Genomic DNA, 26,172 nt, shown 5'->3' on the forward strand with positions numbered 1-26,172 from the left:
GTATTGCGGGAGAAATCCAAGATTTGCGCGCCCGTTTTGGTCTCTTTAAGCTTTGTAAGTAAAATGTTTTTTTTTATACACTGAACATAGAGTATCAATAAAACAATCATAAGCAAGATCAATAGAAGAACTAGATAGAACGTTGTTCCAATTGAGAGTTCCAATTTCCTCTCTCAAAGAATATAGCGTTCGCGGATTAATTTGTTGAAAGTGAGCGGCAGGAAGGATTTGACTCCTTACACTGGTGATGTTTTCTATGACTAGATATATGGGCAAATGATCACTTATCGGGGCACGCAGGACGCCTGCCTGTAACGTACTGTTTGTACAACTTGTGATAAACAAGCCTAATAGAGTAGAAGTGGTATCAGTAATACGTGTTGGAATTGTAATTACGTTTGTTAAGAAAAAAGAAGCAAGAAGGTCTGAAAGGCTCTTCTGTTTATGTGTGTCGCTCAACATATCTATGTTAAAATCACCTCCCAGCACCAGTTTGTAATTAAATTGGTTTACAACAGAAAATAGGTTTGACGTACGTTCCAAGGTTCTAGGCTGCACCTTCATTGAAGAGCACAGGATCTCGACTGAAAGCAGCTTCATTGTACGCCGCCCATACTGTGTTTCTTCGGTAGAATGACAAATCATTGAGGAAAATGTCACCAACATGCTCAAACGGGATATTACTCGACCTTCATCCAGCTCTCGGTCGTCTCCTGTAGAGTTTGTCCAGAAAATGGATGGTTCTGTCCACTTGTGTGTTGATTACCGAGCACTCAATAATATCATGAAAAAAGATGTATATCCTTTGCCACGCATGAATGATACCCTCGACTCCCTACAAGGTGCAGAGTTTCATCCAGTTTCGACCTTCGATCCGGCTACCTATGCCTATGCAAATACTTATACGCGAAGCAGACAAGAGGAAGGAAGCGTTTGCAGCGCCAGGCGGGCTTTACGAGTTTAACGTCATGCCTTTTGGCTTATGCAACGCTGCGGCAACATTCGAGTGTATGATGAATACTGTCTTACGTGGTCTCAAACAAAAAACCTGCTTATCTTATTTAGACGCCATCGTAATTTATTCTTCCACTTTTCCTCAGCACCTTCAGAGTTTGGACGAAGTTCTAACACGCTTTTTGAACGCTGGCCTTCAGCTCAGTGCCACTTTGCCAGTTAAGTACCACTTTGCCAGCACAAGCATCAAAGTATTGGGTCACCTTGTGAGCAAAAATGGCGTTCGACGCGACTCCGACAGGGTTGCTGCCGTAATTAGTTTTCCTCGTCCGGGTAATCAAAACATTTGGGAAGTTTCTTGCGCCTGGCGTCTTACTTCCGCCGCTTCATCAGTCACTTTGCTGCCTGTGTGGGGCCGTTACACAAGCTTCTGATGTCGGAAACGGCCTTCACTTGGACTGACGAGTGTGAGTGTGCTTTCGAAGCCCTCAAACGTGCTTTGACATCAGACACCGTCCTCCGTCACTTCGACGATAGTGCATCCACTTTCTTTCACACAGATGCTAGCGGCCACGCAATCGGTGCTGTCCTTCTCTAGCGCGACAACACTTCACGTGAGTGAGTAGCTGCGTATGCCCGGCGCACACTAACATTTGCGGAGAACTACTCGATAACACAAAAGGAATGTCTCACTGTTATTTGGGCCATCCAGAAATTTCGACCTTATTTTTATGGACGCCACTTCACTGTGATTACCGACTGCCATGCTCTCTCTATGCTGGTTCTCTTCGCTGAAGAATTTGTCTGGGTGCCTCGGTCACTGTATACTTCTTTGCAAGAGTGCAGTTTTGATGTTGTGTACAGGTACGGCAAAACAGCAGCAGGATGCCAACGCTCTGTCTTGCTGCCTTCTTCTACTTTAATCTCCAACTACGCATCATCAATACCCTTCAGGTGATCAAATGGCTTCTTCTTCACTCATGTTATTACCCCCCCCCCCCCACAGTTGCTGGGTCGCTATCTTTAAAGAGCACCGCTCAGTTTGCCACGTGCCAACGTGACGACCCCTACTGTAACCGCATCATGGGATACTTGAATGGCTCGCCTTTTCCACCTAATGCGAGACTACGTTTTCTGCTTTGGCAGTTCAAGCTAGAGAACAATGTCCTGCCGCGCTATACTTACAATGCCGATGGGCATCGGTGGGTGCCAGTACTTCCCCATTCGCTGAGAAAAGAAGTTCTCGAATTATTGCACGACGACCCATCAGCTGGACACTTAAAATTTGAGATCTACACCCAAAAGGTTTACACCCTAAAAGGTGTAAAACGGGTGTACGCATTAAATTTACCCATGTGAACACCCTTTTACGCCCCAATTTTTAAGTTTGAGGTGTTCGTACTTAAAACAACCTCAAAACACCCTATTTACACCCTCATATGCGGGGTGTAATGAACAAGGCTACAAATTATTGATTGATATGTGGGGTTTAACGACCCAAAACCACCATACGATTATGAGAGAGGCTGTAGTGGAGGGCGCCGGAAATTTCGACAACCTGGGGTTCTTTAACGTGCACCCAAATTTTGCACACGTGCCTACAAGGCTACAAATGCACGGCATTTTCGGGCCGTTTTGCTTATACTGTTAGTATACGTTAACCATCTTGATACAAGCAAGGCTCCCACTATTAGCTGCTTGCGAGTCTAGTAAAAAATAGATGCAGAAAGGAGTGTGAGCAAAACGCAGTTTTCATCGATAAAGCACGCAAACTACTATAAGATGCAAGATACAATAGGAGCGACGCTTGTTCAATAGAGTAAGGGCAATTCTCTTGTACCTGTTTCTTTCATCTGTGTCATTTGCGTGATTAGTCAACAGTCACAAAGTGCACTGATTTGCCTGAACAAGGCAATGTGGCGCATTTTCGTGTAGCCATGCATGGAACACTCCCCCGTCCCCCCTCCCCCCATCCCCCATAAGATCGAAGCCTTTAAATCTGGAGATAAAACGTCCACCACCTGCAAAAAAACAACAACAGCACAGTTGTTTAGCCATAACCACCACGTCAGCAGGCTATCAGGTCCCTTAAAAACGAACATTGACGTCATGTATTTTAGCAGGCACGTTTTATTTAATTACTGTAGCGAATGTTCCTCTTCATGTGTCCTTAACAGTGCATGATGGAAATGAGAAAGAGGACACTGACCATAAAGAAAAATGCAGAATAAGGATATTTCAGTGACCTTGACGCAGCCTTGCTCACAATGACGGGAGCCTTGTGTACTAAATTGCGAACAAAGCTCTCCCCAGGGGAGCCGAAACGCATTCTGTAGTTCTCTCTCTCTCTCTTCGATTTTATTGTGGATCTCCTTCTTTTAATTTATGTAACTTCCACAGCATACGTGCTTCGGTCAAAGCCTTGACTTTGTAGGTAGTGAGAAAACAACATTGATGAAATATTTTCAGCCGTGGTCTTGTTCCACGGACTGCAGCCTAAGTACAAATGTATTGCCGCAAATTGAAGACAGAAGTAGTAATTAACAGGTTGAGAAAGTAGCAGCAGGTCAGTAATTTTATTTACTGCGTGCCAGAGCGTTCCTATACTTTCTTGTTATCGCTTGATGCATAAAAGCGTGCAGATGCGCGTATGTGCTGTCGTCTTCGTCTTCCTAGCAGTACGCACGTGGCAATATGTTCTCATCGAATAGTGTGACGGCCGATGCATGCAATGTTGCAATATCTTTACCGAAATGAAAGTGCTGATAAAATATCGCCTACGTGACCTTGAATGTGCAGTCCCTAAAGACCCATAGAGGTAAGCAAAAATCACTAGCTTAGCTTTTTTACCAAAATTCACTACATTAGGTCGGTGAAGGTGCGCTAAACTTTGCTCCTGAATATTTCAAATGCGCGTTGTGACCAGTAGTTCGCGCTGGCCGCACTGCATTGTCACAAAGTTCACTGCGGTTCAGATGCACTGTTAAAGAACTAGTATAACGCAACAGATCGGTGCCACAAAAAAAAAGCAGCACTCGCGCTATCAGCAGAGGGCCAGACCTAGCGTTAAACCTCATCTAGCCGGTTTGAAAGCGCGCCGATGCCATCAAGTCTCGTCGCCTAGACAACCTTGGCTGCCCGGTATTGCTGCGCGCCGGGCGCACAGCGCGGAAAAGGGGTCGAAATCGTCTTACATGTCACTGCGTGCGCTGGCGGAAAACCTTCCCGCGTGTGTGCGTGTGGTGCGCATGGCTTCTCGATCGGTAGAGAATATTAGTCGGTGTTTAGTTTGAAATGGGCCTGCGCTCTGTGCTCCACCAGTGTGTTCTGTCAGTGCTGATTATTGCGAAGGTGCACCATCCTGAAGACTGGACCTGTGGAATTATATTGTGGAGCACTCGAAGTGAAATAGTGAGTACCGCTCTCACGTTGTTCCACTCAGCGCTTTGTTAACTGCGTGAGCACGAGAATAACGCCTTCAAACAATTTTGTTTTCAACTAGTTGATGACAAATCTGCATTTGTTTACTTAGCGAGAATATTTGTCCGAACTGTTTCACGGGGATGATGGCGAATGTGATTGTGGGCAAGTTTTTTTGTTTGTTTAGATTGTTTGGAGTACAAAGCAGAGTGAGCGTGCGCCGCTGAGGTTCAGCGAAGAACTTGAACAGATTTTTGCTGTGCCCTTTGTTGGCAGCCGTTTTTAACGGGGCCCACTCGTGCTGCTCATCAATTTTAGTTTACTAATTATTACAAGTGTGGGGACGGCGCCTGTTAGCTCTACGCATCAACCGTATGTAAGACGCATTTGCTTGGGCATGTCGGTAGTTCATTTATTTTGTTTTTTTATTGCACAAAAAGATCGAGAACGGAAAACAAGGGGGGGGGGGGTGTCCATGTCGTTCTTTTCGGTTCTTTTTCGTTTTGTGCGGTAACACTACCGTGATAACTCGGATTGATGCATCGGGTGACAACACAGCATATTGCTTCGCGTTAGGCGCGCCTCGCGAACTTTGCCTACTTGCTAATACAATCAATTTTGTTAAATTTGTCTGCACAGGTATTTTCGTTCACCCGCAACGTAGCGTGACACTGCCGACAGCCGTGTCCATGTAGCGGATCGAGCACTGAAGCTGGACATTTGTTTGAACAGACCTTTAGTCTGTATATGTGGTCGAATTGCCTACTTGAACAGCGCAAACGCTTGTTTGAACATAACTGCTAACGTTCGAGCACATTTTATTCAGATTGTTTCCATCATGTGTACCTTGCGAAATATTCTTTTATTCAGAGTTTTATTGCCATCGCCTCGCTTTGGCGTTTAACTTCGCTAAGTACTTCAGATGATAAAGGTATTTTCGCTATGTGAAGCGTATTATTAGTTTTTGTTTCACAAAAACACTTTATTGTTATACCTACTGCACGGTATCTAAGCATGTGTTGCAGCCAAAATGTAAGACTGGGCAGCATATCTATCTGGGAACACAACACGCAAAGCCACTGAACAGCCTACGCTGCACCGGGAAGGAGTAATGCTTTCTCACCCTGACAGCAAGATTGAAACAAATGGCCCTAATTTAGCAGTATGCAATGGTCATTGAGTAAAGGTAACAGGGTCACTTTATTCGAAATTTTCCAGCCATTTTTGTGGCTATGGCAACTGTGTTTGAAAAAAAATCGTGCTGATTTAATGCACTAAAAACAGTGAACTACTTGAATATTTCGGATATAAAAAAGTTTTTGGTCACGTGGTTGCCTTTCAAACTTTTCCGACTGCTGTTTGAGTGTTGTTTGTGCGAAAAAATATTTTACAAGTACCGCACCTTTTTTACACCAATTTTGGTACATGTTAAGTAAAGGGGCTTATGTAAGGTGTTTGACCTCCGCAATATTAACACAAATTTTCGGCCACATACGTCTGCAAGAATTTAGCCAAAGTGTGTTATGTTTGCATATTCTTATTGCTATACTGCACTTTGTAAGAATATCTGAGCTGTGACTATTTACTTCACAGAAAATGTATTTTGATGAAAAATTATTTTTAGACATCTTACGCTGTTAACCTCTGCAAGGAAAGATCACTAATTTCACAAAATTGACGTGTCCGTATTGAGACGTAATTTGCACCATGTGGTGGTTCAATAAAAACACCTTTTACCTAAATTGAAATCAAATAAACAGTTCTTTGTATGTGACAAGTTTCATCATTTTAATTTCTATTTCAAGGAATAAAATATTTTTTGAATTTTCCCATCATCGGCAATGGGGAACTTCGAGGCGTCGGCTGCTGTATGACCAAATGGCGAATGGGGAACTTGGAACTTCAAAAATCATTTTTTAGGAGCAAAGCTCTTGAGGCCGTGGGTCGTTCTCTTCTCTGTAGTCGTACTAGTATTATGTAGCCACTTGATGAGTTGCACAATAGATTGCGTTAGTGGTTTTCGCAGCATATACACGGACAAAATGATGATCCGTGGGACGAATCGTTTGTCCGTACATTTGTGCTTTCATCCGTTCGTCTGTGCATCCATCCGTCCGGGCTTCCGTGTGTTGGTCTGTCCGTGAGTCCGTCTGTCTTTCTTTTCGTCCATACTGGCGTCAGACTGTCTGTTCATCCGTTCGTGCGTCCGGACGGACGAACGCTACGCCCCACTCATCATCATTCACTCCGTGGATATGCTGGGATTTTTTTCTCAAAACATAAATTGCTATGACGAAATTTGGCACATGAAAAGGACTGTTTATTTGCTTCGATTTAGGTACAAAGTCTATTTTAATTCAACGACCACATGGTGCAAGTTGTGTCTCATTATAGACAAAATAATTATTTTGTGAAATTTGCGATTTTTTCACGTAAAGTTTACAGCTTCAGAGGTCTAAAATATTTTTTTCTCAAAATATAGAGAAGACATTGCAACAGAAGGCGACGAAAGCTCTAATGAAATTCCCACGCGACACGGACTTGAACAAGCGACTGTAACAGCAATGTCACACACCACGAAAGACAAGACTGGACTGAGTGAGTGTGCGCGCGTGTGCTGCCGAATGTGCTGTGTTTCTCTCTTCCCTCTCTGCTCTCTCTCTTTCATCTCCCCCATCCCTCTCCCATGCGCAGGGTAGCAAACTGGCTGCCTATAGGCTGGTTAACGTCCCTGCCGTTTTTTCCCCCTATTTTCCTTCCTTCCACCAAATATACCTTATGTGGATTAAGTATTCACTCCTCAGATATTCATTCAATGTGCAGTATTGATATAGAAAAATGCATATATAACACATTTCGGCTAAATTATTTGAGGCGTATGTGGTCGAAAAATGGTAATAATATTACTGAGCTTCAAACACTTTACGCAAGCCCTTCACTTAACTTGTAGACCAAATTTGGCACGGAAGAAGAGATACTTATGAAATTTTTTTTTCGCAAACATCCAGACGAGATTCCGGAAAGTTCAGGAGGCAGCCACGTCACCAATAAATTATTTGTTTGCGAAATATTCCAGCAGTTACCTTTTAATTGCAGTAAAATCAGTGCGATTTTTTTTCGAAAACATTTGCGATGGTCACCAAAATGGCTGGGACGTGTGATGTGGAATGACCCGATAGCCAATTCTTCCATTATTTATTTATTTACATATACTGCCCATCCCAAATCGAGATTATTGCAGGAAGGGCACATACATTGTGAAAGGGCAAGATTTATACAGAGGGTACTCACTGATCTATTATAATAACGAGTGAGACAAAGCCGACAGAAATACATTTGATGACTACATCAGTACCACTAAAATACATTAAGTAGCATAGGACATCAATTCCAACTAGCACTGGAAAAAAAGAATAGTGATCACTTCAAACAGTAGACAAGAGAAAAACAGAGTTCGTCAATTCTGAAGACAATAAATAACATTCGAGCAGGGATGAAAATGTTTCCAATGATTGACTGTTTGTTATACTGATTGGTAAGTTATTCCACTCGCGAATTGCTAGTGGAAAAAAAGAATATTTCAGACAGTCCTTCCAGCTCTGATATTCATTCAGTGTCCGTGAATGCTTTTGTTGTGTTGGCCTTGTTTCTTTAAATGACATGTACTTTGAACTGTCTATGTTTAGCTGTTGGGGAACTATCTGATATAGAAATTTCTGACGTGCCAGTTTAGCGCGGTTTTTTATTGTTAAAAGACCTGCTTTTTTTAAAAGTTCTGTGGGTGAGTCAGTTATTCTGTACTTGTTATAGACATCTTATTGCTTTTTGTTGTATTCGTCCTAGGGTATTTATGAGATTGTTTGTAAAGGGAAACCACGCGACACTTGCATATTCTAAGACAGGTCTGACAAACGCTTTGTAGGCTAGAAGCTTCGTTTAAGGTGGCGCGGAAGCGAGACTTCTACGAAGGAAAAACAGCCGTTTTAATGCAGCTGATGTGACTTGACTAACGTGGATATCCCATCTAAAACTTGCGTTAAAGTTAAACCTAGATATTTGTGTTCAGTCACTACCGGAAGTGGAGAGTTATTTATAACGTAAACAAATTCAGATACTTGCTTTTTCTGTTATCCTCAAGAGAGCAGATTTTTTAACATTCAGGGTCATTTGCCAAAGAGCACACCACTGATATATGAACTGCAAGGCATTGTTCAGTTTTACATGATCTTCTGGGGCGTTAATTTCCTGGTAAAGTATACAATCATCGGCGAAAAGCCTCACATTAACACCAATGCCAGCAGGTAAATCATAATGAAGATCAAAAATAAAATGGGGGCCAAAACACTGCCCTGCGGTACACCTGACGTAACGTTGGCAATGGTAGAACTTTCGCGATTGACTTGCACATACTGTGTTCGGTTACTCAGATAATTGTCGATCCAGTCAGCAAGTGGGCCTGCGCCTATCGTTGCCTCTAATTTTTTATAAGTTTTTTGTGTGGCACCCGATCAAACGCCTTTGAGAAATCTAATAGAATCAAATCAGTTTGTTTTGTACAGTCTACATTGAGGGAGACGTCGTGAGTTAGTTCAACCAGTTGGTTAACTGTAGATAGTCATTTGCGAAAAACTGTGTTGTAGTGGCGATAAGATGTGATTCTGGTCAAGGGACAACGTTAGATGTTTAAGAATAATGGGTTCCAGTAGTTTGCAAGTTGTGCTGGTTAGTGAAATGGGTCTGAAATTTGAAGGGTCAGCATCGCTACCAGATTTATGAACAGCAGCTACTTTTGCGATTTTTCATTCTTGGGGGAGGGAACAGGTTGATAGGGACTTATTGAAAAGTATACATAGTATTTGGCTACCCATTCAGCATATCGCCTAAGAAATTCATTTGGCAAGTTATCGGGACCGGCACCCTTCTTAGTATCTAACTTTAACAACAAATTAAGCCCTCCGGACTCTGGCACAACACGTGGTTCAATATGTCGGGTGTTGCAAATGTCAACATCAAGCACATTTCCATCATCAATTGTGAAAACAGATTGGAAATAGTTATTTAGCGTGTATCCACACGACGGACATATCCGCGCAAATCCCTCCCGCGGACGTTCGTTCCGCCGCCCGTCCGGCTGCGAAGCACATTCAGACGACGGACGAAGCGAGCAGACGGACGCGCTGGAGAAAAAAAACATGGCGGCACTGTCTGAAGCGAGAGCTGCCCGCTTCAAATCTTTAAGCTCTTCGTAGCGCATCGCGTGGGCTGTTATTCCCAAACTGATGGTTGTGTAGGCTTTAGGTCTGTGTCCTCGAGCTTCGACGGCAACGTATACATGACTATTTGGTACTGTTTCCGAGCGCCGTACTCGTTTTCTGAAAAGTGTAGGCTTAGCGACCACCGCTATTGCCAATACATGAGCTCGGTGATCTGCGGTAGCGCTGGGGCTACCATATCTCGGAGCTCATGATAATGTGCGAATGTTTGCTTATTCTTCTTTTCTATAGATGGCGCGACCAGTCTGAAAGTAGAAAACCCATTCATCGCTAGCCATTCGAGGTTTAGGTTTCCGTCTATGACGCTGAGTTTGAAGTTGAAGTGAATATGGAGGTCGAAAGAAAGCAACGAATAGCTGCAATGGCTGTTGTATTAGCAGAATTAGACGATGAAGCGCTGTTCTTCCCTGTAAAACGATCTTGTTGGCAAAAGGACTACATCGCTAACAAGCATCTGGGTATGCAATATCAACTCTATCGTGAACTTTTGCTTAGCGACAGCCAAGAATACAGGAGGCTTCTGCGAGTGTCGAGAGAGCAGTTTGTCCAGTTGCTGTCGCTCGTAGGACCTCGCATACAACGACAGGACACCGTAATGCGGCGAGCCATATCAGCTGAAACAAGGCTGCAGGTCACGCTACGATACCTTGCTTCAGGCAAGTGTTGCACGTCTGTGCATTTCTACTCGAAACATTGCTCCTATTGTTGCATCCGAGACTGTTCAGACTTGGAGAGCCTCGCTTTTAGAGGTGGCATTACGTTGTGTGTTGTAAAACGCCAGCAAGGTCTTGAATAGGCACATATGTGACACTAATAAAACAAATCTTGCGAAGGCTACGAAAGCCCTCTTACACAGCCTCGCTGTCGTTGATGTACAGTTTGGCACTCTTGGCATACATCTGCGAATTAGTGACGGTATTTTTTTCCCTTTGTGCAGGAGAGAGCCACCACTCCTTGAGTCGCCAATTTCGTCTGGGCCACTCGACTGTAAATGATATCATCCATGAAACATGTAATGTAATTTATGAAGAGCTGAAGAATGAATTTCTCAAAACTCCAAGCACCGAGGATGAGTGGAGAGACGTCGTTGCTGGTTTCAGTAGAAACTGGAACTTTCCAAACTGCGTTGGAGCGATGGATGGAAAGCATGTGATAATTACTAAGCCAGCAAACACGGGAACAGTTTACAGAAACTACAAGAAGAGCTTTAGCATTATACTGTTTGCCGTGGTCGATGCGAACTACAAATTTTTGTACACGGATGTTGGTGCGCCAGGGTCACAGGGAGATGCGGGCGTCTGGCAAACTACGCCTCTGCAAGCACACTTGTCAAACATGTCGGCTGGTCTTCCGGAACTGGTCAAGGTGGGAAGCTTGCCTGATCTGTACTTGCCACCAGTTTTCGTCGGTGATGACGCGTTTCCTCTTGGAAGAAACTTGATGAAACCGTTTGGGGAACGTTCGTCATCAGAAGAGAAGAGAATATTTAATTACAGGTAATTTATGTCACTACTGAAACAGCACTATGTGATATTTAACCGTTTAATCGAAGGTGCGCTAACCCAGATTTGCAGCACACATTAGCATGCTACTATCTTCTCAGTGGTGTAAAGTGTATAAAATTATATCTTACTTTTTTTAATGCTTTACAGGTTATCCAGGGCTCGGCGTGTAGTTGAGAGCACCTTTGGAATACTTGCGAATAGGTTTAGATTTCTGCACACCGTGATTGACGCTGAGCCAAAACGGGTGACATCAATGGTGAATGCAGCATGCGTATTGCACAACTTCCTCGCCAATGAATTGAACGCAGCTGACTCGTGTGCCGACACAACGCCTACTGCAACTCTGTTCTCTACACAGCCTTATTCTCGCGGACGAGTAAGTGCTGTTGGCTCCGCCGTACGTGACAGCCTATGCGAATTTTTGAATGGCAGGGGTGCTGTGTCATGGCAGCGTACGTCAGCCCACTTGGAGGCCGATGTATACAGAAGGCCATAAGATTACGCAAAGATAGTGCAAGATGCACATGCGTTGTCATAAAATAAAGTTGTTGAAAAATAAAATGCGGTTTGTTTAGTTGAAGGGCGAGATCTTGTATACGCTGTCATATGAATGGCATTTCAAATTACGGATATTTACTTAAAACTGAGTTTCATTCACACTGACAACAATGCTGGAGGTAAGCAACGATTTATTAACTGGCAATATTAAATGAGATCTGTTGAGCTTTCTTACTCGCTTTTGTTGATGTAGATTTCAAGTGCGCTTAAGATAGCCTTCTGGCATGGGATCAGCTTATCCTTCGGAACCTCGCGCATGTGTGCAGCAACAACTTTACCAAAATAGTCGATATCATCTTCCTGCTGTGTGGTACTCTCTGGTTGGCCTACGCTTGCAGCTATTTTTTCCAACACAGTTTGCCGTTGGGCCAATATTTCATCTAAACGATGGGGAGATCGGCGCCTTTTCTTCTGTGTTCCTTGGCGGGACATTGCAGAGAGTGCCTTGCCCGCAATTGGGTCGTCCACGGTAATGTTTTGGTCGTCAGTCGCTGCAGCTGCATCGTCTGAGGTTTGTGAAGGATCATCAATGTCTGGTCGTACCTGCAAGACACAAAATGGCGCACAAAGTCTCTCGCAATTCCAAAATGTAATGCTTTGCAGACACACATCTGCGTATCTATTCCGATTACAATCTGTATTACAACCACGTAAAAGCAATGGTACATTATTCGTGATTTGGCGTAATTAGAGCGCAAGATTCAAACTTCAGTGTCAACAATTTTTGGTCATATCTAATTTAAATATAGAAACGACGTTTGAATAATTCAGCACACCAAGCAACTAATCTTAATGTAGAATTATTTTGGTGTGTGTTCAAGCATTGAAAAGGTTGTAAGGCTGTATAAGAAAGTGCTAAGTAATAAAAAATACATATTGTAAAAATTTACGCGGCACAAGAAGGCTTCATCACAAATACGAAAAACAAGGGCAGTTTACCTTCATGGTCTCCGCCGCAGCTTGGCATGCATCAGTGCTCACAGAACGCCAACAGGTCACTTTTGAAGCATCCAAAAACCTGAGTGAATTATAAAAGCGCCAGCGACCTTTATAAACGTCCGAGCTTGGCATTCCACTCTTTGTGGATTCTACTTTCTTCTTCTCCAACCGGTATGTGCGTCTCTTATTGTCAAAGAAGCGCCGAAGGGCTTCTGTAAAAAAAAAAGAACAAAACAGAGGGGGGGGGGGGTGATTATAAGTACGATTTACACCATGCAGTTTCGGTCAATCACCATCACAACACATTATGCTGAAAAAACGTGGCTGGTGCTCTAACGAATACTGCAGTGAATGTTTTCAGTTTTACCGCAAGCTTACGCATCACAAGCAACGTTTGGCGGACTCGTCGCCATTAACACTGTTCTTGAATTTCGCGCCGATTCCTTGATTAAAATGCATTTTTATTGAGCAGCCCTGCCTCCGGCACGGTAGCATGCTTGGGAATGCGCTGACCACGGCCGTCACTTGTAGACACCAATGTGCCCCACGTCATGCATAACAGGTACATTCCAGAAGGTTATTATCACGAAACCCACCCATATAATAACGCAAAACATAGAGAGTAAATATAAATGGTACTTACTGGCATCGTACGGCCCGTACGCAGGCCACTCCTCGTTCATTTCCTTCGCTATGCGTTCCCATATACTCTCCTTCACTGTTGTGTCCGCGTACTCGGCGAGTGTCATATCCCACAATGCGGGGAACTGCTCAACAAGGCGCAGCAGAAAAAAAGTTGCGTCGTCGCTCAAGTTCATAGTTGGAGTTGTTTGCGGTAGTGTGCGTCGAACGTACTTCCCACGCAAAAACCCAAACAAGACGAGCAGAAAAAAAAAACGTGCCTGTTGCCAGACCCTTATAACTTCGTCGGCTAAATTTACGAAACCACACGAGAAACAGAAAAATAAGCGCTTGTTGCCACACTAGTATTGGCGTCCTCCGCTAAATTTGTCGTGTTTTTCCGCGGGAATCCGTTTGCGAAAAAGAGCGTGGCATTTTCCGTCCGCGACGTCCGCGGACGCGGCACGGATGGCGGAAATCCGTGACGTGGGGTCACGTGACGCGCCGTCCGCCGCGGAAAAGACGGATTTGGTCCGTCGTGTGGATACACGCTTAGCGAGTTTGCTTTATCTTTGCTTTCTTCCGGGGCCGCGGGCCTAATGCGGTTTTTGGGATTAAGGTAGTTCCAGAACTTCTGGGGAGACGTTTTCAAAAAGTTGGGTAGGGTACTTGTAAAATAGTTTGATTTGGACATTTTTATTTGGGATTTCATCTTAGTAATAGCTTGACTCAACTTGTTCCGAATTTGTGGAGTAGGTTTTGCTTTCAAAGTTTTTCTGAGGCGCTTTACTTTACGCTTGCAATGAATGATTTCACGCGTTATCCAGGGATTATGTTTTCGTGTTTTCTTTGTTTTAGATGGCACATAGTTAAGAACGCAATGTGTTACGACTGGTTTGAAGCTTGCCCATAGTATTTCCACATTTGTGTTTGAATCACTCGCAAGTAGTTCAGATGAAGCAAGTTCATTGAAAAGATGATCAAGTATACTGGTGTCATCGGCATGGTTAAAATCAAGATAGGCAGAAAAGGAGTTGGACGGTATAGGGATGTCAACTATAGAAACGGAGCCCTGAATAACTTCGTGGTCTGATATGCCCTCAAGAATTTCAACTTGTGCATTATCTGCAGAAAAATGATCGCTTAAGAACACCAAGACGAGTATATTAGAACAGCACCCTTAGATACGGGTAGGCTGTTTTACGATTTGGGACAGATTAAATGTCAACATGATGTCAATGACCGCATCCGTGCATGCGCTGTTGTGTTGCAATGTTCGCCAGTTTATATCGGGTAAGTTAAAGTCACCGAGCAAAATTAGCCTGGCTCCGAGAACATACCGATGCATATACGTGTGCAATGCCTGCAAGCTATCCTTGTCTGAAGATGGGCTGCGATAAACGCAGCCAAGAAATACTGGGCGAGAAGTGAAGAGAAGCTTGCAAAATATTGCCTCGACTCCGATAACCTCAGGAAGTATTTCAAAAGAAAGTTCTTTTTTAAGTAGGATGGCTACACCTCCCCCGCGTGTCTGCCTATCTTTACGAATGACGACGTAGTTGGGGGGTGTTACCTCAAAATCCTTTATCTCATTTGTTAGCCACGTTTCTGTCAAAGCTACGAAGTCAGTTTCAATTCCAAGTAGTAAGCATTCAAGCGGTACTAATTTTTGAAGCATGCTGCAGGTTTTTATGGTAAGAAATGTTATTTCTTTCGTTGGCTGTGGCGTTGTGGCTCGCCTGATGCTTCCGCTTCGTCGTTTTTTTCATGGTTAATGGTGTGACGGCCAGGGCTTACGAGCACAATATCAATTGTATTGTCATCCCATCGGTACAGATATGCATTCACTTTTAACTTGTCATGGACCAGAAATACTTTGTCTCCGGCTTCTTTTTTGGTTTTTGCAATTTGCTAAAGCTTTTTTCTGATGTATCTTACTCTATTTGAGAAATCCTCTCCTACAGAGAAAGTGATGCTCTTTAGGTTCGTGCAGTTGCTAAGAATGGTTACTTTGTCTCCGAAGTCGAGGAGTTTCAGCATCACTGGTCTAGGTTTTTGAGCGTTTTGTTTTCCTATCCTGATGATTCTTTCTACTGGAACGGGTTTGATTTTTAGTTTGTTCTTAAGTATCTGCTCACTTATAGTTTGTTTGAGGGTTTCGGGGTGTTCGTCTGCCTCCTCCGGTACGCCATACACAAGTAAGTTTGACCTTCTAGACCGGTTTTCTAAGTCGTCTATATTTAATTCCAAGTATTGAATGGTTTTCTGAAGATTGGTTACTTGGGAGACACAGGACGTGATCTTGTTTTCCGGTAACGTTACTTGTTCAAGTTTTGCTTCAATAGATTTTAAACGTTCTTCTTTTATTTCGTTTACGTCATCTGCAATTACTTGAAGCTGTTTCATGATCTTGTTTATATCGGGTCCCGGGTTTGTTTCAATGTCGCCACTGAGCAACAGTAATTCCTTGACACAGGCACACATGTCACTCCATAGGGCACAAATCTGCCTAGGGCACGGCAGCACTATTAGGCATAGGTAATTTGAACGAATACATTTGTCATAACGCCTGCTCACCTGCGGTAGATAGACAAACGGGTTGAGGTGTTGCATCCTGGCAGTGCTGCCGTGCCCTATGGCTTGAGTCGAAGTGTGTCCAGTCTTTATACCATTCCAGTCTGCCAGCAGCGCCGTCTTCACGTAGTGGCGATCAGCGTCGGCGCATGAAGTCACCGAGGCAGGCCTGTTTCTAGGCAAATCGCCGAGCGTAGATTCCGAGTGCGCAATGCGCACATGATGCACTTGATGGCTTGGAAGTGGTGCGCCGTCGTATCAAGATAGCAGAGCCGGTTCTTCGCCTCCTGCTTGTGCGAGCAGCAGGACGCCAATTATCTGCGGGAGATAAACAAACGGGTTGAGGTGTTGCATCCTGGCAGTAATGCCGTGCCCTATGGCTTGAGTCGAAGGGTGTCCAGTCTTTATACCATTCCAGTCTGCCAGCAGCGCCGTCTTCACGTTGTGGCGATCAGCGTCGGCGCATGAAGTCACCGATGCAGGCCTGTTTCCAGGCAAATCGCCGAGCATAGATTCCAAGTGTGCAATGCGCACATGATGCGCTTGGTGGCTTGGAAGTGGTGCGCCGTCGTATCCAGATAGCAGAGCCGGTTCTTCGCCTCCTGCTTGTGCGAGCAGCAGGACGCCAATAATCTGCGGGAGGTAAACAAACGGGTTGAGGTGTTGCATCCTGGCAGTGCTGCCGTGCCCTATGGCTTGAGTCGAAGGGTGTCCAGTCTTTATACCATTCTAGTCTGTCAGCAGCGTCGTCTTCACGTTGTGGCGATCAGCGTCGGCGCATGAAGTCACCGAGGCAGGCCTGTTTCCAGGCAAATCGCCGAGCGTAGATTCCAAGTGCGCAATGCGCACACGATGCGCTTGGTGACTTGGAAGTGGTGCGCCGTCGTATCCAGATAGCAGAGCCGGTTCTTCGCCTCCTGCTTGTGCGAGCAGCAGGATGCCAATAATCTGCGGGAAGTAAACAAACGGGTTGAGGTGTTGCATCCTGGCAGTGCTGCCGTGCCCTATGGCTTGAGTCGAAGGGTGTCCAGTCTTTATACCATTCTAGTCTGTCAGCAGCGCCGTCTTCACGCTGTGGCGATCAGCGTCGGCGCATGAAGTCACCGAGGCAGGCCTGTTTCCAGGCAAATCGCTGAGCGTAGATTCCAAGTGCGCAATGCGCACACGATGCGCTTGGTGACTTGTAAGTGGTGCGCCGTCGTATCCAGATAGCAGAGCCGGTTCTTCGCCTCCTGCTTGTGCGAGCAGCAGGACGCCAATAATCTGCGGCAGGTAAACAAACGGGTTGAGGTGTTGCATCCTGGCAGTGCTGCCGTGCCCTATGGCTTGAGTCGAAGGGTGTCCAGTATTTATACCATTCAAGTCTGTCAGCAGCGCCGTCTTCACGTTGTGGCAATCAGCGTCGGCGCATGAAGTCACCGAGGCAGGCCTGTTTCCAGGCAAATCGCCGAGCATAGATTCCAAGTGCGCAATGCGCACACAATGCGCTTGGTGACTTGGAAGTGGTGCGCCGTCGTATCCAGATAGCAGAGCCGGTTCTTCGCCTCCTGCTTGTGCGAGCAGCAGGACGACAATAATCTGCGGGAGGTAAACAAACGGGTTGAGGTGTTGCATCCTGGCAGTGCTGCCGTGCCCTATGGCTTGAGTCGAAGGGTGTCCAGTCTTTATACCATTCTAGTCTGTCAGCAGCGCCGTCTTCACGTTGTGGCGATCAGCGTCGGCGCATGAAGTCACCGAGGCAGGCCTCTTTCCAGGCGAATCGCCGAGCGTAGATTCCAAGTGCGCAATGCGCACACGATGCGCTTGGTGACTTGGAAGTGGTGCGCCGTCGTATCCAGATAGCAGAGCCGGTTCTTCGCCTCCTGCTTGTGCGAGCAGCAGGACGCCAATAATCTGCGGGAGGTAAACAAACGGGTTGAGGTGTTGCATCCTGGCAGTGCTGCCGTGCCCTATGGCTTGAGTCGAAGGGTGTCCAGTCTTTATACCATTCTAGTCTGTCAGCAACGCCGTCTTCACGTTGTGGCGATCAGCGTCGGCGCATGAAGTCACCGAGGCAGGCCTGTTTCCAGGCAAATCGCCGAGCGTAGATTCCGAATGCGCAATGCGCACACGATGCGCTTGGTGACTTGGAAGTGATGCGCCGTCGTATCCAGGTAGCAGAGCCGGTTCTTCGCCTCCTGCTTGTGCGAACAGCAGGACGCCAATAATCTGCGGGAGGTAAACAAACGAGTTGAGGTGTTGCATCCTGGCAGTGCTGCAGTGCCCTATGGCTTGAGTCAAAGGGTGTCCAGTCTTTACACCATTCCAGTCTGCCAGCAGCGCCGTCTTCACGTTGTGGCGATCAGCGTCGGCGCATGAAGTCACCGAGGCAGGCCTGTTTCCAGGCAAATCGCCGAGCGTAGATTCCAAGTGCACAATGCGCACATGATGCACTTGGTAGCTTGGAAGTGGTGTGCCGTCGTATCCAGATAGCAGAGCCGGTTCTTCGCCTCCTGCTTGTGCGAGCAGCAGGACGCCAAATATCTGCGGTAGATAAACAAACGGGTTGAGGTGTTGCATCCTGGCAGTGCTGCCGTGCCCTATCACATAATCGTGTCAATGTGAGCCAGTCCAAGAACACTAGTATCATTTGCATTTTAATACGTAACTGTACAGTACCTAATTTTACAAGTTACCTACACTGAATACCTTCTCAATGCGCATACCGTCATGTATGCTCAGTGGCGTTGCGCTTTTGTGCAATACAGATAAAATATGTATATGTTGTTGCGCGTCGTACTGCATTCCTTTTAATAAACTAATCGAATGAGTACCATAGTAGATCTGCAGAAATACACATGCAGCTGTGTTGATGCATACTTAAGCATTGAACTTGACATTCATTTAGATTGGTCGTTGCATACAGCTAATGAAACATTATCAACTTGGAGCAGCACATTTTTATTTGCCTGCGTGAGCAAGCTGAAAGGGTATAGTAAGGTTAATATCTACGGCATGAAAGGTATATTGATTCTGCCACAGCGCGCTTTTTATTGCCTTTATTGCTCAGCATACCTTTTCTGCCATTTCTCACTGCAGCGGAGCCCGATGCCTCTGAATATGCTTGCTATGCACTCAATCTATACTTACACATAAGAAAGCAGTTAGTTATGCATGGTGCACACTGTATGTTGCACTCTTTGTGAAATTTCAGTCATTGTTCTTTGTGTATTTATTTTAGGTTTCCAGGATTGAATTTCCTGTACAGAAGGAACAGCTTCGCCCCACTTCTCTCGAAAACACTAGTCATATCAGCAGCAGAAGATGATTGTGCAAGCAGCAGTGACGAGTGGTTTTGCATTGCAGTTAGAAGTATACCAACACTGACATTACTTATTACAACCCCAATTACACTACCTTGTTGAATGTTCTCTTTTTATAGTCGAAATTTATACTGCGAGATGTAATAGGTTGTAAATGTGAATCCAGAAACTCGCTTACTTTTTCTACGTGTTTTTTTCCTCTATTGTATAGGTGTCAATCAAACGCTATACGTCTCAGTCGTTTGCCCGACTAGTGCAAATGTTTTTGAAAGTTGTGGAGATTTATTGTATTGAAAACAATAAATATTTAGTATAGAGAAAAAGAAACTTGATCCCATGACATAATTCAAGATTTTGCAGAATGCCATCAGAGTCCAGTTTGTCAGATTTGCAGTTTTGCTATGATAAAGGCAGATGTTACCATAAGGGCTTAAAATTGTTTTTGCTTCGGCGTTATGTTCGGTTGGACCTTACGCTACAGTTTACTGCTTGCACTACTGTGGTGTGTGTGTGTGTGTGTGTGTGTGTGTGTGTGTGTGTGTGTGTGTGTGTGTGTGTGTGCGTGTGTGTGTGTAAGTGCCTTCCGCGTCTATGTCGTTTACGGCTCAGTCTACGTACACATATATACACTGGTCTTATGCATCTCACTCAAGTCCATGGCACCTTGTTTTATCAGCTGCATGCATGCAGGTATAAGTGCAGTGGATGAGACCAGTATCTTCCTTCTTCCCTGTCAGCCGCAGAGAAGGTTCATATATGCTTCTCCCTGAGAACAATTGAGGCTTGGGCCAGTTGGTGATGCATATTTGATGGAATGAAGTGCTGTGAACGGCCCTCCTCAACACACCAGTCTAAGCGTCACTTCCAGTGTCTCTGCTTTTGTTGCCCGTTAATTGCGCTTCATTTGATCAAGTATGCTTATCCATATAGCTGCCATCGTTTCAAGGGGGCTTTCAGTGTACACCCCACTCGCATGGGTGTAGCTTCATCCAACACCCATTGTTTAGGGGTGTTTATAAACGCCTAATAAAGTAGGGTGTAACGTTTCTTTACACCCTACGATTTCAAGGTGTTTCTAAACACCTTATTGTTTATGGTGTTCCTAGACACCCTAGAAGGATGTTGCCCATGGAACAAAACAAATACACCCTTATGGGTGTAAAATTTTTTAGAGTGTACAACCGCGTTAGGAGCCGTTTCATCTGGCCTGGTCTTTCTACCTTTGTGGCTAAGTATGTCGCTACTTGCGCACTTCGTCAATGCCGAAAACGACCAAGTTCAGCTCCTGCTGGCCTATTACAACCCATTGCATCTCCTTGTACACTTTTTGGCGTGTCAGAATACACCCCGTCGGACCTCTTCTTGTAATGCCAGCGGGCACCGCTGGATCGTCACAGCCGTCAACCACCTCACACGATACGCGGAGACCACTCCTCTACGCCCAAAATCTGCCTCAGACGTTGCCGCCTTCTTTTTAGAAGCCATTGTGTTACGTTATGGTGGACTTCACATGTTGTTGAGTGACCAAGGCAAGGTCTTTTTGTCCACAATTCTTGACCAAATTCCTAAAACTTGTGGCACAGTTCATAAGACCACATCCGCTTACCACCCGCAGACAAATGTCCGGAAAGAGCGATTCGACCATACTCTGTGGTATCCATGTACATTGCACTCAACCACGAAAACTGAAAAAAATCTTCCTGTTCATAAAGTTTGCGCACATCACCGCTGTTCCACCAGATATTCAACCTTTTTCCTCGTAAGAGGTTGTGCGCCGACCTTCACCATCGATGCCTTTTTGTTCAATGTAACGACAAAAATGCCCACAACTACAACAGAACATTTCGTATCCGGGTTCGCTGACACATGTCAACGTGCTCAACTCAACACGGAGGCCAGTCAACAAGACCGCAAGCAACGCTATGGGAGCTATCATCAAGACGTCACCTTCCGTCCTAGATGAAATACTACTTTGGACGCCTGTTCGTACACCCGGATTGTGTGAAAAAATCCAGTCACGCTTTTTCAGACCTTAAGTTGTTTGTGAACGAACATCTCCTGTCAATTAGCTAGTTTCTCCCGTCTAGGGTTCCTCGGACTGTCATTACCGTGCCGTGCCTCGGATGTCACGTTTGACGCCTGAAACCGTTAGCTTGCCGTGCATTTCACACCTATGTATATATATATAAATATATATATATATATATATATATATATATATATATATATAGTGACATCTTGCAGACAACAATGCCAAGAAAAGCATTGACGAGGTTATTAAACCAAACTGTAATGTGACTCTGATGAACGAAACGTGGGTGAAAAGATGACCTTCCGGGAGAAGCAACCAAACATGCGACCCTTGAATTACGCTTTCGATGCTCTACTACTCAGCTACCACGGCAGCTATCCCCCAGCCACTTCATTGGGTATATATGTGAATTTAAACGTGGGAGTATCAGTCGGCGCCATCAGTAGGCATGGCGGCAGAGTGTGGCACACTTTTTATGAGCCTGTATGGCGTCTCGTAGCACGCGAACTTATTACGACCTGGCAGCTGACCAATAGCCCCTCTTATATAACGTAAAGGTATACCAAGTTCGCCAGTACGAGACCCTCGTTAATGAATTAAGAAAACAAGTGTATACTTAAGGGCTCGTTTTTTTCGTGTTAGGCACAATATTATTGGCATTTAGGAGACAATATTGCCAATGAAATTACAGGAGAACTTATTGAACCAAATTGTTATGGGACTCTGAAAAAAGAAAAGTGGGTGAAAAGATAACTTGCCGTGGGCATGTTCGGTTCCTGCCCACGGCAAGTCATCTTGGGATATGTAGGCATGCTCAATTGAAAATGAACCGCGCTGTTTTCAGTTGGGCTCTAGTTGTGTGTTCATTCTTTCCCGTTGACATCAAATGCCCTCGAAAACAGGAATGTGATGCGTGAGTAGACTGCAGTAGGCATCATAAAACGGTGCCATCAGAAAGATTCAGTGTGAGGCAGCAACTCAAGATAAACCTACATATTACCCTTTCTGCCACTTTCCGGCTTCTAAAACGAACCGTTTTTTCTTGATTCGGTCATACACTGAACAGTGTCGCGCGTCAGATTGCCGTTGGTGTTTGTTATCAATAAAAAAGAATGATAACGCAATTAGAGAATCCCTTAAAACCGTGCACTTCATTATCAATAAAGATTGCCTACATATTCCTCATTCAAATTCCGATAATTAGGAGAGTGCCTTAGCAGTATCGAAATCTACCTCGGACGGGTTATTCTGACCTGTTTACCGAAAAGTTATTCGTGAACACAGCAGTGCAGTGGTAGAAATGTAATCTATGTTTTCTTAATGCAACGTCGTTCATTTTTAAAAGTCGTGCTGCGTGACTACCTAGGGCAACGTTCTAGTTAAGAACAGCTAGCCGGAATATGCCAATAATCAGAGTGGAGTAGATTCGAGCGGAAGTAAACTTTCCGTGACTACAATGAATGCTGCCTGTGCTTTTCTTGTATTACCTTGCCAAAAGCCCGTTACGTTGATGATACGGGCTGATGTGTTTTCATTCACTTTTTTACCCTAAAACAACTGATGCCTTCTTACCATAGTGCTAAATGGTGCCTGTGGCAATTGAAAACCGAGGAAGGGGTTCGTTGCAGTAGGCTCATTCGAAGGCACTGTTTTCTTTTGAGTGCAAGATCACACTGCAGAGTTATTTTACGTATTTCAGAGCATTCCTGGATCAGTTGAAAAGAATGAGCTCGAAATAGATGCATTGCGGGAAAAATGCAGATCTGCGTCATTCGGACATGCCTAACTATGCTGCATTGACATTTCGCTCGTATGAAGGTTAGTCCTCGCAGAGTTGGAAATAATTATATGAATAATCAAATGAACCTCATCAACCACTAATAATAGTAACTACTCAATTGTACTGGCTTATGTGTACTAGGCTTGCTTTGCAATATTCTATTCTGTTTACTTTAGTTAATGTCCTGCAGACTGATAAATCAGAGAGCCTCACCGGCAGAGAAAGCATTGCACTTCGCTTGCGGCATCACAGTTACATTTACGGTGTATGCGACGTATTTCAGAAAGCTGCATTATAATCACTTTTCAAATAAATATAGACACGAAAGCTTGCCACAGCACACGTCATTGCTTTTTTGTAGTGCTTTGTAGTAAAATAAAAAAAGCTATGTGTGCGGCTCAGGTCAATGCATCGGGTCATAATAAAGCATTGTGTACTTCTGCTCAATGGCCGCTTGAATATTCCAAATAGTCTGACTGTACAAGTGGCAAAAAATGAATAGCAATGGCAAAAAAAGGCAGATCCTATGAACAATATGAATCGATGATATCCGAAGCATGAATGAGAAATGTTTATACGTCACTATAAAATCAGTCCAACAATACGAGGTGGAGACAAATGATGTCGTACATGACTTCTGTATCATGATTGTTATGTTTGGATGTGTCGTTTACCTTAGTCATCTATCCACGTCACGTGATACCTAATTTTGTATATGTGGAGCTAGTGAAACGGCCGCGAGCATGCTATGAGCGTGGTATGTTGTCACGTTCTTACATGACACGCGTATCAGGGATATCATGTTAGCACCCATCATATATATTATCATGCATTGACGTCACATAACGCCATATTTCGTATATGTGGAGCTAGCAAAATGGCCGCGAGTGCATCATGAAGGGCCCAATATACTCCAATGTAGCGTTAAAACGCGCACACGGTGAGCACAACGACGCTACGTTAGCAAAACGCAAGCACTCTATTGTCTGATGCCAGGCGAGACCCGCGTCTGTCGGCGCGGCCCGATAGCGACTGGCATGAAATGTGACATGTTGCATTTCGCACCGATGTGATAGAGTAGCAGTATGCCGCTGCGTTAACCATACAACACGGTGCCTCCCTCTTTTCGTGATGGATGGACGCCGGACGCGCTAAAACGTGCATGCGTTGAAGCAGCGCAGCGCGGCGCCCGCGTACCGGTGGGTATATGACAGGACCGGCGCCTGGCGTGGCAATGCTGGCGTGACGCGACAAAATGATCGCCGGCGAGCTCGCGCGCGCAACATGTCGAAATGTATTGGCGCCTTAACTGTGGCCTGTAGTCACTTTCTCATATGACACGCATCTCATGATTATTATGTTTGCACTCATCACATACCTTCGTCATCCACTGGCGTCACGTAATACCATATTCGGCATATGTGAACCTATCGAAATGGCCATGAGCGCATCATGAACGTAGCATGTAGTCATGTTGTTGCATGACACGCATCTCATGTTTATCATGTTTGCACCAGTGTCATACCTTCGTCATTCATTAATGTCTCGTAATACCAAATTTGGTATAAGTGAAGCTAGCCAAACGGCCGCCAGGGCATCATGAGTGTGGCATGTAGTCATGTTGTTACATGACACGCATCTCATGATTATCATGTTTCCACCAGTAACATACCTTCGTCATCAATTCACGTACCGTAATACCAAATTTGGTATATGTGACGCTAGCGAAACGGCCGCGGTTTCATCATGAGCGTAGCGTGTATTCATGTTGTTACATGACACGCATGTCATGATTTTCATGTTAGGGTCTGTCGTTTGTGTTCCCCATGCAATCATGTTTTACCATACTAGTTTTGCAACATGCCATGTGAACGAAACCACCGCAAGAGCTGCACGACCATGAAATGTAAATTAAGACTTTGATGGCATACGTATCATGATTTTCATGTTATGACTAGTCAGATATGCTCTTTATACAGTAATTTCCCGGTCTAATTATTTTTCCTTTATTATATGTTAAAAATTATGCATTTTCTGGAACCAAGTTTTGCAGCTAAGTAAGTTGCCAGCTATTCGCAGCAAGACACACTTGGATACTTAGAGACAAAGAAAATAGACGAAAGGAGAAAACAGGGAGTACAACCTCGGAGGTGATCCAGCTTGCTTCCATCTACGGGGATGGCAAGATGTAAATTAGAAGGAGAGAGAGAGCAAACTTTAATACTGGTTCGAGCAGTGAAACTGCTACACTGATGAACGATTGCAACAAAAAAATAGCCCTGTTTTACATAGGTACAACGATGTTCTCTGAACTTGTTGGTTTCTTGTTATGCCGATTCCACTGCTCTGACCAGTATTAGTTGAAAACCAATGAGCTCAATTTATTGCCGTTAGGCAGCAAAGGCACTGTTTCTATTTCACACAGCACGTCTAGCCATGAGGAGTTAAGTGTCCTAAGAATTTAGTAAATTACTTGCTAACTCTAAAAGAATGAGTACACACGCCAGTGCAATCATATACATGTTTTTGACTGTAAATATTCACATGTCCTACCAAGAAAGCAATATATGTCATTTAAACTGTGTAATAGGTCCAAAACCAGAGACCATACGTAGGAGAGTATGCTTTCATACCATATAAAGCACTTACTATCATCACCTTTTTTAGAATTTGAGCAAGTAGGCAAGGTCTCCTTTCAAAATATTTTCGGCCTGATGACCCATATAAGAGTGGCTGCCTCGTAGGGTTAACATTGATAAGCTCACATGTGAACTCTGAAGATGCGTCGCAGTGCGTTCTTTCCCGGATCTTGTATTTTGAACGTTATTTGGAACACCAGTGCACTGGTGTGTGTACTCATTTTTTATAGTTAGTAAATCGTTTAAATTCTTAGTACAAGTAACTCCTCATGGCTAGAAGTGCTGTGCGAAATAGAAACAGTTCTTAACTAGTGCTTTTCTTGCCTAACGGCATTGAATTGAGCTCATTAGTTAGCACTTATTACAGATCAAAGCAGTGGAACTGGCAAAACGAGAAACAAACAAGTCCAAAGAAGACCATCGCTGTACATATGTGAAGCAGTGTTATTGTTTTGTTTTTCTAAATTGTTCATCAGTGCATATGTTGCGCTGCTCAAACTGGTATTACAGTTTGCTCTCTGATGTTTGTGCGTAAATACTTACCTACTTACCGCATCCCTTTAAATTAAGTAAGG

The 26,172-nt window shown here is 44.5% G+C and overlaps 1 protein-coding gene across 1 annotated transcript; it reads right to left on the bottom strand.

Moving 5' to 3' along the window:
* Window positions 1-11,824: 11,824 nt before the first annotated feature.
* LOC119178138 (uncharacterized) lies at window positions 11,825-13,843 on the bottom strand. The gene is made up of 3 exons (XM_037429302.2): window positions 13,293-13,843; window positions 12,650-12,861; window positions 11,825-12,253 (listed from the first exon to the last, which is right to left on the bottom strand). Exons 1-3 carry the CDS (start codon window positions 13,465-13,467, stop codon window positions 11,882-11,884), a joined length of 759 nt encoding a protein of 252 aa, XP_037285199.2. The 5' UTR covers window positions 13,468-13,843; the 3' UTR covers window positions 11,825-11,881.
* Window positions 13,844-26,172: the final 12,329 nt, after the last annotated feature.

The sequence above is a fragment of the Rhipicephalus microplus genome, chromosome 8, assembly GCF_043290135.1.
Source record: "Rhipicephalus microplus isolate Deutch F79 chromosome 8, USDA_Rmic, whole genome shotgun sequence".
NCBI lineage: Eukaryota > Metazoa > Arthropoda > Arachnida > Ixodida > Ixodidae > Rhipicephalus > Rhipicephalus microplus.